Source organism: Odocoileus virginianus, chromosome 8 (genome assembly GCF_023699985.2).
Source record: "Odocoileus virginianus isolate 20LAN1187 ecotype Illinois chromosome 8, Ovbor_1.2, whole genome shotgun sequence".
In the NCBI taxonomy this organism is placed as follows: domain Eukaryota; kingdom Metazoa; phylum Chordata; class Mammalia; order Artiodactyla; family Cervidae; genus Odocoileus; species Odocoileus virginianus.
In genome coordinates, this window is record NC_069681.1 from 33316017 (window position 1) to 33336180 (window position 20164).

The 20164-nt window shown below is 44.6% G+C and overlaps 1 protein-coding gene across 1 annotated transcript in view; it reads right to left on the reverse strand.

Moving 5' to 3' along the window:
- PCCA (propionyl-CoA carboxylase subunit alpha) overlaps positions 1 to 20164 on the reverse strand; it is a 337509-nt gene that overhangs the window by 10311 nt on the left and 307034 nt on the right. Inside the window, exon 22 of the mRNA XM_020898588.2 lies at positions 4188 to 4328. Within this exon, the coding sequence (XP_020754247.1) occupies positions 4188 to 4328 (141 nt within the window). The remainder of the gene's footprint in view (positions 1 to 4187; positions 4329 to 20164) is intronic.

Consider the following 20164-nt stretch of genomic DNA (forward strand, 5'->3'; position numbering starts at 1 on the left):
ACTGGAAATCCCAGAAACTGGAGCATCTATCCAACATCCAGGCCTGGTCCTCTGCCAGGGAGATGTAGCTATCAATATGTGAGGACAAAGTCACCCCCACCCAGCCCTTCTCCTGTGGGAAACCTGCGGGCAGAGGCGGCTTCAAAGACGAAAAGGAAGGTCTCCTGCCAGGTTCCTTCGAGACTCCCTTCGATCTGCTGTAAGCGCGGTTACAGGTGGTTTAGGGACACTCAGCAGCCGTGTCTCCAGAGCAGTGGCCGTCCCCGCCCCCCAGAGGAAGATCAACCAGGCTGATGTCTGGGTGGTGCTCCTAGTCCTGATTCCACACTTTACGTTCTCCTTGTGCACTTTATAGAATCTATCTATATATATATTTTTGCCCAAGACAATTGTTCATGAGAGCAGCAATCTCAAACAGCTAACTACCCTTCTGCTAACGATCAGGTCCATTACAAAGTGGATCTTCCTCATCTCAGCCCCACTAAACGACTCCAAACTCTTGTCTTACCAATACTGAACAGCCAAGTGGTAAGAAGAAGCAGCAACAGGTACTTAATACTGATCTATGATTTTACCTGGTCCGAAAAACTAGTAACTTACAAAATAATAAATAATTAAGAAAGAAGAAAATGTAAATGGGTATACAGCCTGCTTCTGGTTCATGTCTCACAGTTTGTGATGTATTAGATGGGTATTTTTTTTTTTGTAATTTCCCATTTTATTTAGGTATAACTGACATATATTACTGTTTAAATTAAAGGTATGAGTCGAAGTTCATATATCATGAAATGACTACACCACAATAGTAGTTACTATCCATCAAACTAGATGAGCATTTCTGATGCAAATCTGAGATGAGTGCAGAATCTAAACAGAACTAGAAAGAATCTTACTTAAATGCAATATTAAAATATACCCATGGGTTGCCTCATTTTTATTGTTTGTTTCTGATATCTAAGTCAAAATGAAAATTGTACCACAAATTCAGCAGCGGTAAGTCTAATGCTGGGGGGGGAAATGCATTCAGCATCATTCTGAAAGAATATAGATTTTTAATATTTTTGTCCAAGAAATCATAAAGATAGTAGTTTAAAAACTTAAAACAAGTTATCTTTTAAATGTTAGCTTTGATTGTAGAAGTGCCCCTGGTTTATGATATTGTTTAATGTATAGAAAAGTAGGTATTTTTCAAAATGAAAAATCAGTTATTTTAAGATTATTTTCAGAAGAAAGATGAAAAAGGCACATAGGAAAGGCATATAAAAGTCACTCTGGCAACCATTTTCTGAATTAAATGTGTGATTTTAGCTGTTCTCAATCCACCCTGACTTCATTTCTTTTTGTTTTACATGCTTATATGCATTCTACCACTTATGAACTAGCATTCCCTCCCAACATATTAAAAAAGGTTATTATACAATCATTTAAAAACGGATTTTCCTACCACATTTAATGTTAAATAGCATGTAATAGACACTGAAAAGTATTAGCAACTTTTGCTGTGTGAACTTAAAATGTGCACTTAAGAGTAAAACCCAGCCTCTCTGCTGGGGATGTGGCGGGAGTCCTCTCCCCACCTCTAAATGGCCACCTTGGGTCATTTTGTCCTGAGGCCCTTAAGCTCTTTTAAAACTCTTTACTTTGCAAACAGATTTGCCCTATATTACCTATGTGACATGCTATGGTACCAGGCCGACCATTCCAAGACATGTCAGGTTTTACTTACACTAAATATAAAAATTACAGATAGCTGGGATTTAAACTATACGAAATAACATTACAAAGAAACACAAAATACGGGTAGGCCCTTCCTTGTTCTCCTGGTCCTTTTCCTTGAAAATATGCAGAGATGACTGATTCCATTATCTTTCTACTGATAAGAGAAGAACCCTGGCCCAGCTATTGTTATTGCCAAGAACAAGACAACATGCCCTGCAGTGTTAAAATAATTTTAAACCTCAAAACTTGAAAGCTACAAGAATTATTTTCCTGCAGTGGCCTCAGGTATGGGCCGTGCCTTTGGCCCAAGGAAAGTTCCGTGTGTTCTCATTACGCCAGGCAGAGTTAACTGTCGAAGTTGTTAGGAGAGAGACAATTAAACATCTCACCCCTGTATCTGCTTCAGGTCTTAGCAGTCCGCGACATTTTTCACAAATAATAACTAAAGTGAAAATACTGTTTTATCAAAATACAATGATACAGAATATGAAAGAAAGTCCTGCAAGGACAAAAAGTGGCATCGGAAGCTGGACAGAAAAATTAAAACACACATCTGCCCTCCATGACCAGCCTGAGCACACAGGTGCGCACTGACAAGTCAGATGACCAGGGGTCCCCCCAGACCCTGCCGCGTGCTCTGCCTTTAAAGAGATACCCAAAATAGAGGCCCCAGTTCCTTCTCAAGGCAGACCACTCTTGAATACCCACATTTAATTATTGGTGGTGGTTTCCGATGTCTGAGCTCCCCCGAATGAACGAAGACCTAATACCACACTGTCCCGTTTTACTAAAATGCTGTGCTTTCCCACATTCCATGATGAACCAGGAAATGGAGAGTATGAAGGCCAAACCCTTGTGGTCTCTGGAGCAGCTAGGCCAGGAGGAAGCTCTCGATGTAAACAAGAAGGCTGCAGGCTCCCTCCTCCAGGGAGGAGGAATCCCCACCCACCCACCCCCCTCATCTCCCAGCAGGAGCAGCCGCCCCATACTCCTCCCTCCTCTCAGGTCCTGATTCAGGTGTTAGAAAAGTAAGGATTTCAGTTAAACACTGACTTTTTTTTTCCCTAGGTGCAAATGTGGTTTTATAATTAAAGCCACGCAATTAGAACTGACGAGCTCAGGATGGCTGTATACAGCCTCTGTGGCTTCCAGAAAAAGCTTAGGAGGAAAATGGAAAAACAAAGACAACCAAAGCAGGACTCCCTCCCATTGTTCACCAGCCTACGCACCCAGTCGCTAGGAGATCCCACTGACTGCTCTGCTCGAGGAGTGGGTGTAGGCCTTCTCAGGGGCAAGGCCAAGGCCTTCAGAAGAAAGCGATGTAAGGCAACCCACCGCCACATTCAACCTGATCCTGAATCCGTATCACCTCTCCCAAATCCTGGACGCCAGGCAGCCTCACGGTCCTAGAGAGGGCTTTCTTCTGGGCATGTCAGTGCCTTCAAACCTAACAATCCCCAGCTCCGAACCTCTTTTAAAAGCCGGTACTTCCATTTCTATGTCATCAGGTAAAGCAGTTGTTGGGTCAGTTTTCCAACTTCACATATCAGTTTCAGGCCTAATCATTTTAAAACAACTGAAACCAATCATTTTTTGCTAATATTTGCCGATTGTAAGTACTTTTTTAGAAGCTAATGCCAACCAACTACATTAGTTTTTCTCTTATTTTTCTTACGTTAATAAAGAGAGAGGCAGTTTTCATGTAGTCTTTACAGGAAAATGCATAAACTCCTGTGACATAACTGAGACACAAACGGAATCACCATATCATGCACTGAAGACTGTGGTGCTTGGCTGTCCTCTCCCAGCACAGAAATAAAACAGCGAAGACGGAAGTGCTCCCTGGAAACCTTCCGGTTGCATCTTTGTTTTCTTTTTACTTTCGATGCTGATCAATGGCTTTCTGTCTGTTCTAGGACAATGACTGTATTCTACCAATCTGTCCACAGCCTGTGACCTGGAGACTGAACATGTGAGGAAATCTAATAATATACCCTTGATTTGTGCCTTAATTTCACAAGGTCAAAATGAAAAAATTCAAACTCTGATCCTAGATTTTATTTGGGAAGTGCTCTGGTACCACACAGATTACGGCAATAACTTTCCTTAGTACCCTTCCCGTTTATTCCAGGATGCGTGCCAAAAGTTCTCCCATCAGGGGCTTATTTCTTGGTATGACTTCTTCAGGGATGCTTAAACCACAGAGAGCTAGAGGGTAAATAGGAATTTTAAATAAACGCTTCCTGAGACGCTAAATTTGCCAGAGAAACAATGGATCTGGCCTTATTTCTGTTCCAGTTTCCCTGGGTGGTTGGGGAGGGGAGGCGCTGAGAGAGCCTGTGATGTGAAATGCTGGACAAAGAGCGCGCAAAAGTGCCCCTGCTGTATTGTGGGGTGCCGTGACTCAGGAATAGGACCCTGCCTCAGTCTGGCCCCCACCCCCTCCGACAGACAGGGACGGCCCTCACCAGGTCGCCGGGCTTGACGGAGATGGCCACTACCACGCCAGGCATCGGGGAGCGCAGAACGCTGCTCGTGTCCTCAGCAGCTTTCTCCAGCATAAATTTGTTCAACTCTGCAGCGAGTTTGGTGAGGATACGCACCTTGTACTACAAAGGGGGAGGGAAGAAAAAGTGAGATCACATGATAAACTTTTCCTCCTCCAACGCAGCAATCGTTCAAAATCAGTTTTCAGCTTTTAAGTTTCACCACCTCTGAAGTCACATAGTTACTGCACACAGAAGCAAAAAGCATTCGTTTGCTTCTGCCCTATGTTGTGAGCCAGTTGTGTACGAAATTTCTTGAAAGCGGAACGAGTCCAGTAATTCATTAGTGACAAACAGTAATCATCCTGTATCATTAAGAAAAACATCTCAAAACCTTACAAAGAAGAGAGAATTTTCCTGTATTCCCTTAGAAACTTTTCCCAGTGGACACACATTCTGCAGCTGGGCCGACCAGCAGAGAAGTGGGTGTTGCCAGAACTCACCGGTAGGTGGCAGCAGACAGCTGTGCCAAACCCTCAGCTCCCCAGAGACAGCGGCTGGACCGTGTTATCAGTAAGTTCAGACAAAAGGTTTTGGTGTTCATTTGGGGCAAAAGAATATTTAAAATTCATTTTTTTTCCAGTGACATAAAACGTTATATTCACGATTGAAAAAGTTACCTTTTCTTTTTAAGCACAACATTATGTGGTCTTCCCAGCATTAACAGGATGGTTAGGGTTGATGAAAATGAAATATAACATGAATATGCTCTACACCAAAAGACAATAACTCGAGATTTTTAAAACCACTGAAGGGAAACGATCCGCAAGCCCAGGACTTTAATGGCCCATTTTCTAGGTGGCTCTCAAATGATGAGGGGTACATGAAAGGCAGTTCAGTCTACCAGAACATTTCTAATACAAGGAATTTCTGCCCGGCAGGGGGCAGGGGAGGGGGGGATCCTAGATCTCTGTGAATAAACACAGGAGCCAGGGTTTGGTCTGTCCAGAGACATGACACGGTTGGGGGAGGTGTTGCTTGCTCAAGTTGGACCCACCACCTGAAGACTTTTCTGATTCCTACCAAAGAGCATCTCCTCTGGGGGCCAGAGAGATGGCGTGACCAGGCAGCTCCATTTTGTTAGAAAAAAAAGCTGTTGTAGCTCAAAGCCTCCTTGGGCATCGTGATGGCAGGGAGGCAAAAGCCAAATGGAATCACCCTTCATCCTGTCCGGGGCGGTGGACATCTCTAAGTGTGCTCTCAGGGCCTAATTTCAAAGGCATTGGGGACTGGGGGTGGGGTGAGGCTGGGGGTGGGGAGAGGGCCCATGGAAGAACTTGGATGGACTAAATTCCAAGAGGATTCGTGACGCTGTGACAGGTTGAATAATAACATCTTCTGTGTGTTTTCCTTTACTCCTGAGCATGTGTTTTGCAATCCAGACGTACAAGTGTCTGCCAGTTTCTGAAGGATATGATCCTTAAGTGAAATTACAGTGCAAATAAAAGCTTTTTGCTCCTATTAAAATTCATCTGAGTCATAAGTGGCGAGGGAAAACGTAAGGAGAATGCACTCTGCTGTCACTCCAATAAACATTCTGGGCAGAGGGGCTATTTATCAACAACGAGATGCATCTCAAAGTCCTTCATTAAATCTATTGGGGGGGGGCTTGACTGCGGGGGGGGGGGAATATAATTATACCAAATTGCACAGTTTTAATATCTGCGCTCTTAACGCCTTGGAAAAGCAAATCCCACCTCATGAGAAGCATCAGAGTCAACAACAACAAAAAGTTACTTGTCTAGCTGACAGCGTCCCGTGTGGCTTCTTCTAGGGACGGCTCAGCACTGGGCCCAGCTGGCGAGTTCCCCGCCCCACCCCCACCCCCCCCACCTCCGAGCATACAGATCTTTTCTTCTTGTTTCACACAATTTGACTTCAAAATGTGAACTCGGGGCAAGGTTATCTTTCTATACCCAGGATAATTTGATTTATCACACTTCACCATGGAGGATACCCTTAAAAACCAATGTTAGCTGCATCCCAAACCAGCCCCTTCAGGTAAATAAAGTGCCAGGATTGTCCCGAGTGCCAGCGCACCCCAGAAATGACAAGATCCTGACCACAACTGGATCCTTTTTACTATTTTTGTAATTTTCCTATCTGGATTCCTTTCTCCGCGGGACTCCTGCTTTGCTTGGAAGGAGATGTAAAAGAGTCACAGAACTCAATGCCTTTGGATGCAGTCTTTGTTATTGATGAGATGTTCCTTTTCCTTTTGTATTTGTTTATTGTTCTTAAATCTGTTTGGGGGATAAGCAACTTATTGTAATCACAAGCAAAAAATAACAAGGGGCATAAATGCCTTGGGAGAGGCCCTGTTGCAAACAGTTGGCTTCGAGATGACCTTTCTGAATAGAAAAAGCAGCGGCTGCGGAGAAGGTTCTCGTTTTAAGATTACCTTTGATGTTGTCCTGACCCTTCAGCGTGCCCACACAAGCATGCCTTCTGGAAACGACCTCTGGACTGGCAATGCGGTGGGCCAGGGGGCACCAGCCAGGATGGGAGGTGAGCAGAGAGGCAGCACAGAGGCCCATGGGGGTGAACTGCGTGGTGAGAACTGTAAACGCTTTCTGATGCCCCAGAAAGGGAGCCATTTAAGAATGTACACAAGGGCTTTCAAAGCTTATGATCAAAACAGCTATTTATTGGTGTCTCTGAATTCTTAGGGGGCACAGGCAGAGCAGTCAACGAGGTGAGAGATTTCAGGAAAATACCCTATGATGTGTGTGCACTTTTGTCCTATGCTAAATACTTTAATATTCCTAAGGGGTCCCATAGGACGTTTCTGGAGAGTTTTGCTGGTAAGTTATTATTTTCAAGCAGAAAAGTGTTAGTCGCTCAGTTGTGTCCGACTCTTTCGGACCCCATGGACTGTAGCCCGCCAGACTCCTCTGTCCCTGGGACTTCTCAGGCAAGAAAACTGGAGCAGGTTGCCATTTCCTTCTCCAGGGGATCTTCCCGACCCAGGGACGGAACCTGGGTCTCCTGCACTACAGGCAGATTCTTCACCGAGTGAGCCCGAAGCAAGCAGACAGACCACCGATTTGCTGTTTTGGGGGTGGCTGGCCAGAATGCTAACGGTTCACTGATGAGACAGAGAAGCAGAATCTTGGGAGAAGTCAGAAGGTTCTGCGCTCCTCAGGTCTGGAGAAATGTCTGCTTGATGCAGAGGCTGCTTGCTGGTGGGGGGAGCTGGAAGCTGAGCGGCTCCGGGTCCACCAGGAAGGAACCTCACCCGGCGGGTGTGGGGAGGTGCTCTCCAAACCACAGGCAAATTATTAAGTTCCTGAAAACACACTTGGAAGTGTAAGTTGGAGCAGAAAACAGGTGCTCCCGGGGCTCCAGTGCCTCAACCCAGGCCTTACCTAGTAACCTAATCATGGGCAAATAACCCCATCTCCGGCTCTTAAGCAAATTCATTTTGTGGTGTCTGCAGTGAAAAACCATGCCTAACAAGAAAATTTCTCCTTAGAAAGTTCAAAAGAAAGAGAGAAAAATCATACCAGACATAAAAAGGATAGGGAAGAAAATAAGAGATGGACAATTAAAAGGAACACAGTGGAACTGTGTTAGAAATGAACATACAGCTCTCAACAGGGAACCTGAATCAGGAGAGGGAACGGTGGGGCGGGGCGCGGGGGTGGGGTGGTTGCTGGGGGAGGAGAGGGCCCGCCATGGTTTTGGGGGAAGAGATGCTTTCTAACCAGACCTGGTTAACAGAAACATCCTGCCAGTGAGCGTGCCCACTTGGGCCCAGCACACACGCTGCTCGGTGCCCCGGGCAGCAGAGCGCCCTTTCGGTGGACGCACTGCACTCGGACGGTCACACAACACGCCGCGTGGCTGGTGTGGGTGCTGGTTTCGCGTCTGCATCCCCTCACGGAGCTTAACCCCCCGTGCTTCTTCCCGAGGCCTCCAGACGGACCAGCGGTTTTATGCATCCCGCATGCCTGTAAGACTCAGGGACCTGGGGGTCCCTCCTCATAAGACGAGTGCTTCTGGTTTATTTCCTTATTTTTTCAGTTGCGACTTCAGAGGCTCCTCTGCCGTTCCTTGTAAAGCAGGCTCAGCTCTGGTCTTCCTCCCTGCGTCATTCTCCCCAGAACAAGAAGTATATATAGCTCATGGTTTTCATGTCAACCGTGGGCCCGCTCAGCCACCACAGACTGAAGGATAAATGATGAAGCTTCGCCATCAATTATTTTACATCAGTTATCTTAGCACCCTGAAGCACTGGCCTTATACTGTACCTCGGCCCTGGTTAAGTAAGGTGGCAAACACGTTTCTCCAAACACAAGGATCTCTTCTCATTCGGTTTTATGCCTTCTGCCCCAAGGGTCTCCAGCGTTAAGCTGTGTCTTCCTTTCCACAGTGTGGCAGTGAGAGCGAAGGCTGAAATGTTCCTCTCCAAGTCTGCTTCACTAACCCTGAGCCGGAGCAAGGGACACTGTCAATGGTTCCAAAGTGACAGAAATGCCGAGCTGCAGAAATGATGATGCGTCTTTGAAAACAAAGGTGTTTAAAAAAAAAGCTAGGGGGGAGAAAAAGAAAAAAGAAAACAAACCACGAAAAATACAGCATCTAGGTGGAACCAGGACTGAGATTCAAACTTGTTTTCCTTTCCTAAATTCTTCGTGGAATACACAGTTGATAGTGGAGGAGAAACACAGTGAGGGTTTGAAGCCAGGCAGAACACATTCCCCTCTGCTTCAGCGTCAGGCCCTACAAAACCAAACCAACAGAAACCGTCCACAGAACGGCACGAAAAACATACAGGATGAAAAGCCTGTAGCTGTCCTCCTGGAAGTACAGGCCTGGCGAAGAAGGTCGGAATGAAGAGACAGCAGTTCAAGCGCCTGGGACAGCTGCCGTCACCGGGCAGCCTGTTAGCGTAACACCGAGACAACTCCATCAGCAGTCTCAAGGTAGCTGTCAATCAGAACGCATCGTTTAATCCAACAGCACCGGAGGACTTTCGCAGACAGCCTGCGTGACAGCGTATCTACAGCTCTATTTCTATCGGCGCCCGGTTGTGTTTACCGTGCCCGTTGTAATTAGAAAGGATGCAACAGGCAGCAATATCACTGAGATCTCCATTTTGCAGTACTGCCCTGCAAAGTGTGATCTTGCTTCACAGAGTCATGCTAAATGACAAAAGGCTATTTTCTTCAATCTCCCAGCTCAGACAGCACTTCATTTGCAGCTATCTATAATTAGATTAATGGTGTAGTGCAGTATAAAGCAGGCCCACTTCACATCAGATAGCATATGAATTAAGACAAACACTTATTTCAATTCCAGGCAGAGAAAGCAATGACTGGGGTATTTAGCATACCCTTTATGGTGGAATGAGATGTTAATTGTGTACCATTACCTCTAAACTGCTTGCCTGTTGTATAAATCACTGTGCTAATTGATGCAGAGACAGAAATGTAGCCACAGGCAAGAAAGCAAAGGAATGAGGGCTGAAGATGGTGGATAAAGGATTATCGACTAAAACCATATGGAGATGAGGCTCCTTTGAAACCTTTCCTTTCTGCCCAGGAGCAGGATTTCTTACAAGTACAGAAAAACTCTTGTATCAGAAAGAAAATTTTATTTTTTGCGTTTCTTTTTAAAAACACAAATTTCTTTTAAAAGTTCCTAGCCACCAGAAATCCAACTAAGAGGCAGGTGGAATTAATCTGAAGTACACATATAAAAATATGGAGGGTGTAAAGTTTTCAGAGAGTCAGAGCTCCCAGTCTGGGTTTCTGGCTCACAGCTTTCCTAAGCGATGGATACTCGGAAACTACCTGGAGAGGATGTTCCTGACATGTCCGCAGGGCAAAAATAAGTTTTCCCCAACACCTGAGGCTGTTCTTGTCCAGTGAAGAACTGACTCATTGGAAAAGACCCTGATACTAGGAAAGACTGAAGGCGGGAGGAGAAGGGGACGACAGAGGATGAGATGGTTGGATGGCATCACCGACCTGATGGACCTGAGTCTGAGTAAGCCTGGTAATGGACAGGGAAGATGGGCTGCAATCCATGGGGTTGCAAAGAGTGGGACAGGACTGAGCGACTGAACTGAACTCTAAGAAGAGAGGCTGTTCTTACAGACCGAAACACAAAATGAACCTGGGCTGGCTTGGGGGTGTGAGAAGATGTTAATGATGTAGAAACATTTACTTGGGACGTGAAGCTAACAGAAGAGAACCATTATCATCTGCCACTGGAATAATGGTGACTCTGCACCAAAACCCTCAGATGCGACCCCTCTGGTTCATGATTTCACATCAATAGGAAGGAACGAGAAAGGGGATCTTTTTTCCTGTCTTTTTTTTTTTCTTTCTAAAACTAGCAAAAAATAATAAACACAAGCACATGGTAATTTAAAATGCTGCTCTTCCTTGTTAAGATGTCCCATTCAGCACCCAACAGCTCTGACCGGGGTAAAATGAGTGTCTCACAAATACAGACACCAAATGCTACACTCGAGGTTACAGATCCGCAGATAAACGTGCTCCTCGGAAACTCATAAATCAAGTGTGTGCACCCCATGTATGTGTTCACAATTTTTTTTAAAGTGGCAAAGCAACATTAAGGTGCAAATTACTGCTGTGCACTTTTTCACAAATCCAGCAGTTTGGTAATTAGCACTGTTACAACAAAACTTTATACAGAGAACAAATAAAGGGGGTCAGTTTGTAATTCAAACTCTCATCTGCAGAGTAACAGTTAATATATCCACCTAGTGCAAATACACATTTAAGAAACGCTATATATGGTTAGCCTTGTGAAACACGAATACCACACCAGTGTGTGAGACAATAAACGAGGCCCCAAGAAAACAGAATGTCTGGTTCAAGTTATCAGCCCTGTAGCCTGGGGCGGGGCTGGGGGGTAGGGCCTAGAGCTCCTCGGCTGGGGCCGCCAGAACACCTGTGCTGCAGCTGCAGACCCGACAAGCTAAGGTTTGGGCCATAATGCCAAATGATACTTAAAAAAACCAGGAAGAAGCATTAAGGGCCCTTGGAGTGGAAAGAAATGCCAGCAAAAGAAACAGTGTGAACTACCCAGAAATACCACCTCCCAAGTGTGCAGCAAGGTGACAGAAATGGAAAGGCACTGAAGGGAAGATCTGGAAGCAGGGTGCGGGCTCGCTCCTGATCACTAATCACTTGTCTACACCATTTAAACCGGAGCAGCACAGCCCCCAGCACAACCCCAACATCCCCCGCCCCCCACACCTTGTGGGACAACGATGCTGGTGTCAACAGGAGAAAATATATGGTATCTGATATTGCACCCTCAGTTCCTTTAATTGAAAAAGGCAGTGAAACACAAAGTAAATCACTCGGTCAGGTGAGTTGTTTAAGAATATGTAACTGACAATGTCGATATGCCGCGGCGACATAAGGCGTCACTTTCAACACGTACGGCTACGTTTAGGAATCAGCCTCTCCTCGAGGTTTCTTTGTTCGGCTGCTACGTCGGGCCTCAAGGAGCCGCGACGGCAGTGAGCAGCACTGTCATCGGGGCCGTGTTTTGAGGGAAGAGTCACAGGAACAGAGACGGGAGGAGCATGCCAACAGAACAAACCAGAAAGGCAGAGACTATTTCAGCAACTCATCTTTCAAAACTCTGGCCAAAAAGGGAAAAGTTTCCAGAAAAGAAGAACTTAAGACCAATACCAAAACCTCCAATGAAAGGGATTAGTTAAGTCTGTGTATATCTCCATCGATTTCCTAAAACACAACATTCTCTGGAGAAGAAAATATGGGGAGGTCTATCAACAATGCAAAAATTGAACCTAATGCTTTCTTATTGCATTTTGTAATCAGAAACACAAGGGTCCTTCTAATTCTAATATCCTAAGATAAATAACTTTCCTTTTTTTTTTTTTTACCAATAGTGCTGAGAATTAAATAGAAATTAATTCCACATTAAATACAGCACTTAATAATAGGATTTATTTCCTTGGGCTCCACTGAGGTTACTTTCGTTGTGATGTGAAACACTGGTGTCTTGATACAGACCTGAAAATGATAGGGAAAAAAAAAAGCTACTGTATAGGGAGCCACCTACACTTTGGGTCTGCAGGGAAGGTGAGCTTGGAGAGCAAGTCACCAGTGGGTTCCTGGAGGACTCTGTTAATGGGCAACCTCCCCGGAGCTGGGCGCCGTCGGATGCCGTGTGCAGGTGAGCCCTGATAAAGGGGCCCGGCTCTGCTTCGCCCAGGTGCCCACAAGCTGTCTAACATATGCCACAAAGGCAATTTGCTGGAATAAGTGGCACTTTCCCATCCACAAAGGCAAGTCCATTGACAATGGTGCTGTACGGAACTCACAAAATAGAACATATGCGTTCTGTTTGATCAGGAGCCTCCGTGATACATTGTGGCTATAATGAGTCATTTCTTTCTTTGCTGCACAAGAAAAATATTATAGATCTTTCAAAGCCTTGTGCTCAATTATGTAACAATACCAGCCAACATCTGTTAACAGTACAGGCGGTTTCCATTCTGTATCCTGAATTGTTTTATGTAATTACGAGTTTATAAGGTATTTGGTAAACCAGTAAGAAGGTACCTTTTGAAAAGCACTATATAATTTGGGGTACAATGAAACGTTCTCTTGAAAATCTATAATTAGGGCAGCATCAGCTTACAGAAAAGTACAGGAAATGTTATAAAAACACAATTATGTAAATAAGCACGCAGGTAGGGAAGTGTGCCATTTTGCTAGGTCCCTGCCCATCTTCTCGCCTCCTGTTCTCTGTGAACTGAGCTTTGCTCATCTCAAGTTAAAGTAAAGTGGTCTCCAGGGAGCAGAATAAGCCAACTCTGAGGAGCTGGGCCTTCCCGTGAAGTTCTTCAGCGCTGAGAGGGAACACCAGGGGCCTGGGACGGGTGCCAACGCCAGGGGCTCCTCAACAATGCCCTGACTGCACAGGGATTTTTTTTTTTTTAATAGCTGGATTCTTTTCTTTTCATTTTATTTCTGTGTTTTGGCCAGGCCGCGTGGCACGTGGGATCTCAGTTCCCTGACAAGGGATGGACCCCACACCACTGGGAGCGCAGAGTCTTAACCGCTGGACCCCCAAGGAAGTCCCCTTACAGGGATTTTTTTTAATGACAAAATAGTTTTGCTATAATGCATTCACTGAAGAAACTCACAATCTCACACACCAAAATGCTGGCTGACATGGGTTAGAGATTCAGAAACTCAAACATGAAGAGGCAAAGCAAACAAACGATGGCAGTAACAGGGTGCAGTAAACCACCGACCAAAAAGACCAGAGCAGAAAACCAAAGGGACTGCAGCACGCCTCCCCCAGACACGCCGCGCTGGCACAGGGATGGCCACCTGATGGAAGCAATCAGCTTTCCGTCTTCCACTGGCTGTCTAAAAGTCAGGCGTAAATGTCCCCTGGAAAAGAGTCTCTGTCTCCCACACCAGGAAAGGAACCACCCCAGAGACAACTCCTGTCACCTTCGTGGAACTCTTCTCTGCATAATAAACCTTTCTAAACAGCTTTCTACAAGTCATTTCCTAGTTACCTGCTCACACCTCACCCCAGCCCAGAAGCCCCCAAACTCCTTTGTCTAATCTCTTCTCCACACTGTATTGCCCTCTGTTAAGATGGTATATGCCCCCAAATTCTCACTGCCTCCTCCAGTCACATTTCTTTGTGAATTCCCATGTAAAACTAATACAATCTGCTTTTTTTCTCTTTTAACATGCCTTGTTAGTTTTGTCTACAATGCTCTAGGCACTGGATATAGGGAGACAGAAAAGAAAGCCTCCCTTCCCTCCACAACCCAACAATCACTGGTCTAAATGACTGGGGGTGAGTTGCATCAGGGTGTCACAGCAGTGGCTAAGCCATTTTATAGACCAGAATTTTGACATATCTTAGGAAGGAAGTTTAACCAGAGCTACTAAATGGACTTCTCGTATGTTACATAGTGTGTATTACACAGAAAACACATTACTGAAGGTGGATGAGACCTGTAAAGCCACGTGGCCAATCTCGGGAACAGGACATATGACTGTCACGTTGGGAATGGCCAAAGCGTAAAACACAAGGCTTTGAAGCCAAATGACCTGAGTCTGCCATCACTTTTTGGCCAAGTGGCCTAACTTCTCAGAACAAATTCCTTCATTTTTAAACATCAGGGTTTTAATTAAATGAATAAATGAACAAAGATGTGTAACTAGGAAGTGCCTGACAGTAACTATTCACCCAACAGTACTTCCTGTCTCTGTCTCAAACATCTCAGATTTTTCAAGAGACAGTAGCAGATTTTTTTTATTGCATATGGTAAAACATCTTGGATTAGCAATGCCTAGTTGTAGAGTTCTAGCTCTGTGGTTCTACATCTTAGATTCATTATTTATAAACTGTGGATCAAAATAGTGCCTACTTCAAAAAGTTGTAAGAAACAACCAAAGAAATCAGAGAGGAAATTTAAAAAATACCTAGAGTCAAATGACAACGAAAACACGATGACTCAAAACCTGTGGGATGGAACAAAAGCAGTTCTTAGAGGGCAGTTTACAGCAGTACAAACTCACCTCAGGAAACAAGAAAACTTTCAAACAACTTAACCTTACACCTGAAGGAACAAAAGAAAGAAGAGTAAACAAACCCAAGATGGGAGAAGGAAAGAAATCGTAAAGATCAGAGCAGAAATAAACAAAATACAGACTAAAAATCAATTTAAAAAGATCAATAAAACTAGAAGCTCATTCTTTAAAAAGATAGATAAAATGGATAAACCTTTAGCCAGACTCAAGAAAAAAGGGAGAGGGTCCAAATCACCTCTCCCCACTCTGGGGGGAGGTAGGGTGGTGTGTTATTTACAACCATCTGAGACTCTTGGGCTTCCCTGGTGGTTCAGACGGTAAAGCGTTGGCCTGCAATGCAGGAGACCTGGGTTCGATCCCTGGGTTGGGAAGATCCCCTGGAGAAGGAAATGGCAACCCACTCCAGCACTCTTGCCTGGAAAATTCCATGGACAGAGGAGCCTAGTAGGCTACAGCCCATGGGGTCCCAAAGAGTTGGACATGACTGAGCGACTTCCCTGTTTCCAAATCAATAAAATCAGAAAAAAAAAAAAAAGGTACAACCAATACCCCAAGACACAAAGGATTATAAGAGGATGAACAACGACATGCCAATAAAATGGACAACCTAGGGGAAATGGACAAATTCTTAGAATGATAAGACTGAACCAGGAAGAAACAGAAAATATTTTCTAAGAACAGACCAATTACAAGTAATGAAAGTGAAGCACAATTTAAAAACTCCCAACCAGCAAAAAGTCCAGGACCAGATGGCCTCACAGGATAATTCCAGCAAACATTCAGAGCAGAGTTAACATCTACCCCTCTCAAACTCTTCCAAAAGGTTGTTGTGAGGATTAGGTGAATTCTTTTATGAGGAATGTGCAAAACACGGTAAATGCCATATTCATATTTAATAGCCATCATTACTACTCTTTTCATTGTTTTATTATTATTATTAATACATGTCTACAGATAGAAGAGAAATTAAGTAAAGGAATCACCCATTTCTTTTTCACGCTCTGCTCAAAGTATTTCTGGCCACCAAATGTGTGGGCATTTCCCCACACAGCAATTCTCCACCTCTCTCTGAACGTCAGCTGGGAGTCTTGCAATTCAACGCAGTTCTGATGCTGTGGTCCCACAAGTTAAGGGCTTAGTCTCACAAGACTGTCCTCCATGTCAGAGGGCAATCACAAGTCCAGGCCTGTCACCTGGAGAATGTCCTTGCCTCTCCCGGTGTGTCCCTCCCAGCACCCCACCTGTTTGCCAAGCTGGAAGCTCTCTAAACCCCCAGTTAAGAGAGTGTATGTGTGTGTGTGTATATATATAGCTATATATATAGCTCTGACTATGTATATATATATGGTCATCTGAGTTAAATTCACCCATTCCAGTACATTTTAGTTTGCTGATTCCTAGAATGTCGACATTCACTCTTGCCATCTCCTGTTTGACCACTTCCAATTTGCCTTGATTCATGGACCTAACATTCCAGGTTCCTATGCAATATTGCTCTGTACAGCATCAGACCTTGCTTCTATCACCAGTCCCATCCACAACTGGGTATTGTTTTTGCTTTGCCTCCATCCCTTCATTCTTTCTGGAGTTATTTCTCCACTGATCTCCAGTAGCATATTGGGCACCTACCGACCTGGAGAGTTCCTCTTTCAGTATCCTATCATTTTGCCTTCTCATACTGTTCATGGGGTTCTCAAGGCAAGAATACTGAAGTGGTTTGCCATTCCCTTCTCCAGTGGACCACATTCTGCCAGACCTCTCCACCATGACCCGACCGTCTTGGGTGGCTGTCTTGCAAAGAAATAGAGGAAAACAATAGAATGGGAAAGACTAGAGATCTCTTCAAGAAAATTATAGATATCAAGGGAACATTTCAGGCAAAGATGGGTTCGATAAAGGACAGAAATGGTATGGGCCTAACAGAAGCAGAAGATATTAAGAAGAGATGGCAAGAATACACAAAAGAACTGTACAAAAAAGATCTTCACAACCCAGATAATCACAACAGTGTGATCACTCACCTAGAGCCAGACATCCTGGAATGTGAAGTCAAGTGGGCCTTAGAAAGCATCACTATGAACAAAGCTAGTGGATGTGATGGAATTCCAGTTGAGCTATTTCAAATCCTGAAAGATGATGCTGTGAAAGTGCTGCACTCAATATGCCAGCAAATTTGGAAAACTCAGCAGTGGCCACAGGACTGGAAAAGGTCAGTTTTCATACCAATCCCTAAGAAAGGCAGTCCCAAAGAATGCTCAAACTACCGCACAACTGCACTCATCTCTCACGATAGTAAAGTAATGCTCAAAATTCTCCAAGCCAGGCTTCAGCAACACATGAACCGAGAACTTCCAGATCTTCAAGCTGGTTTTAGAAAAGGCAGAGGAACCAGAGATCAAATTGTCAATATCCGCTGGATCATCGAAAAAGCAAGAGAGTTACAGAAAAACATCTATTTCTGCTTTATTGACTATGCCAAAGCCTTCGACTGTGTGGATCACAATAAACTGTAGAAAATTCTGAATGAGATGGGAATACCAGACCACCTGACCTGCCTCTTGAGAAACCTGTATGCAGATCAGGAAGCAACAATTAGAACTGGACATGGAACAACAGACTGGTTCCAAATAGGAAAAGGAGTACATCAAGGCTGTATATTGTCACCCTGCTTATTTAATTTATATGCAGAGTACATCATGAGAAATGCTGGGCTGGAAGAAGCACAAGCTGGAATCAAGATTGCCAGGAGAAATATCAATAACCTCAGATATGTAGATGACACCACCCTTATGGCAGAGAGTGAAGAGGAACTGAAAAGCCTCTTGATGAAAGTGAAAGAGGGGAGTGAAAAAGTTGGCTTAAAGCTCAACATTCAGAAAACTAAGATCATGGCATCTGGTCCCATCACCTCATGGGAAATAGATGGGGAGACAGTAGAAACAGTGTCAGACTTTATTTTTGGGGGTTCCAAAATCACTGCAGATGGTTACTGTAGCCATGAAATTAAAAGACGCTTACTCCTTGGAAGGAAAGTTATGACCAATCTAGATAGCATATTAAAAAGCAGAGACATTACTTTCCCAATAAGTTTTGTCTGGTCAAGGCTATGGTTTTTCCAGTGGTCATGTATGGATGTGAGAATTGGACTGTGAAGAAAGCTGAGCACCGAAAAATTGATGCTTTTGAACTGTGGTGTTGGAGAAGACTCTTGAGAGTCCCTTGGACTGCAAGGAGATCCAACCAGTCCATCCTAAAGGAGATCAGTCCTGAGTGTTCATTGGAAGGACTGATGTTGAAGCTGAAACTGCAATACTTTGGCCACCTCATGCGAAGAGGTGACTCATTGGAAAAGACCCTGATGCTAGGAGGGACTGGGGGCAGGAGGAGAAGGGGATGACAGAGGATGAGATAGCTGGATGGCATCACCGACTCGATGGGCATGAGTTTGAGTAAACTCCAGGAGTGGTGATGGATAGGGAGGCCTGGCGATTCATGGGGTCGCAAAGAGTCGGACACGACTGAGCGATGGAACTGAACTGAGCTGATGTATATATATATATATATAATGGAGGCTTCACTACATAGACGTGGGTGAGTAACTCACTGGACAACAATTACAAAGTGAACCTCCCTGTGGGTTGGGGGTGGGGCTTAAAGTTCCCATCCTTCAGCCACCTGGCTCATTCCCTGGTCACCAGACTCTTAATCTCAGGGGCTTCCTAAAAGTCATCTCACTAAGCTCTGGTGTGGTTGAGAGGCACTTGTATAAATAACAAGGACACTCCTCTTATCACCCATTTCACTCAGTAAAATTCCGAGGGTTTTAGGAGTTCTGTGCCAGAAATGGGACAAAGACCAAACATACAATTTTTTACTATAAATCTCAATGTCTCAAGTCAAAATTCAGATGCCAGAATTCCTGGGCTATTCCCTGGGAAGGCACTGGAGGCTCCTTTGGGTAGGTCTACAATTAGTGAAAACACAGTGGCTCAGACAGTAAAGAATCTGCCTGCAGTGCAGGAGACCCCGGTTCGATCCCTGAGTCAGGAAGATCCCCTGGAGAAGGGAATGGCTACCCACTCCAGTATTCTTGCCTGGAGAATCCCATGGACAGAGGACCTGGTAACTAGAGTCCATGGGGTCACAAAGAGTCAGACGTGACTGAGTGCCCTGCACTCACCAAGGATCTGCATCTCTCTCTGAGAACATACATCTTACAAACAGACAGCTTATTAATCCCTGACAGAAATTCACTTGGCATTTCTTCCGATAAAATTGTTCAGCCTAATAATTTGGTCTTCCATTCAATTCTCCTGAGGTTTCTCCAGACTGGAAACATTACCCTACCTATGCTGACCCGACTATCACAATCTTTCCCTAGGCTTTGGGTCTCTGTTTTTTTCTGGCCATGCTGCATGGCTTCTGGGATTTTTAATTCCCTGACTGGGGATTGAACCAGGGCCCTCAGCAGGGACAGCTTGGAGTTCTAAGCACTGGACTGCCAGGGAATTCCCAGGTCTGTGTTTCTGAATTCTAGAAAAAGAATTCATATTTGAGGAACTTGAGATTTACTAGAAAATGAGAACTGGGGACTGAGTGAAACCTGAAAGCCCTTATAAAATTTAAGATGTATTTTATGGACTTAACAACAGTTACAGGCTGGCTGCACAAGTCCCACAATGTAAGAGGTGTGCAGAGCAAGCTAATAATCCGCACCCCCCAACGACCTCCAATCCCACTCCCCAGAAGCCCTGGTAACAGTTTATTTGAAAATCTTCTCACATACATCTACGTTTATAAATGCTTTTCCACTGGGTAAAACACAACAATGTCAGTGTATTTAAAAACAAAGAAATCCATAACGTTTTTGCCATTTGCCATCCTTCACTCACTCTATATAAAAATTTTTGTTTTTACTCTTTCTGGATGTTTTCTCTAATTTCTTTCTTTTTAATTGGAGGATAACTGCTTTACAGTACTGTATCGGTTTCTGCCTTGCATCAGCATGAATCAGCCACAGGTACACATACGCCCCCTCCGTCGTGAACCTCCCTCCTACCCCATCCCACCCTTGTAGGTTGTCACAGAGCTCCAGTTTGAGCTCCCTGGGGCAGACAGCAAATTCCCAGTGGCTCTCTGTTTTACACATGGTAATGTACATTGTTTCCGTGCTACTCTCTCCGTTCATCCCATCCTCTCCTTCCTCTATTGAGCCCACAAGACTCTTCTCTATGCCTGTATCTCCACTGCTGCCCTGCAAATAGGTTCATCAGTACATGAAGGGTGTTTAAGACGCAAAGAACTTTAGGTCACTTCTTTTTC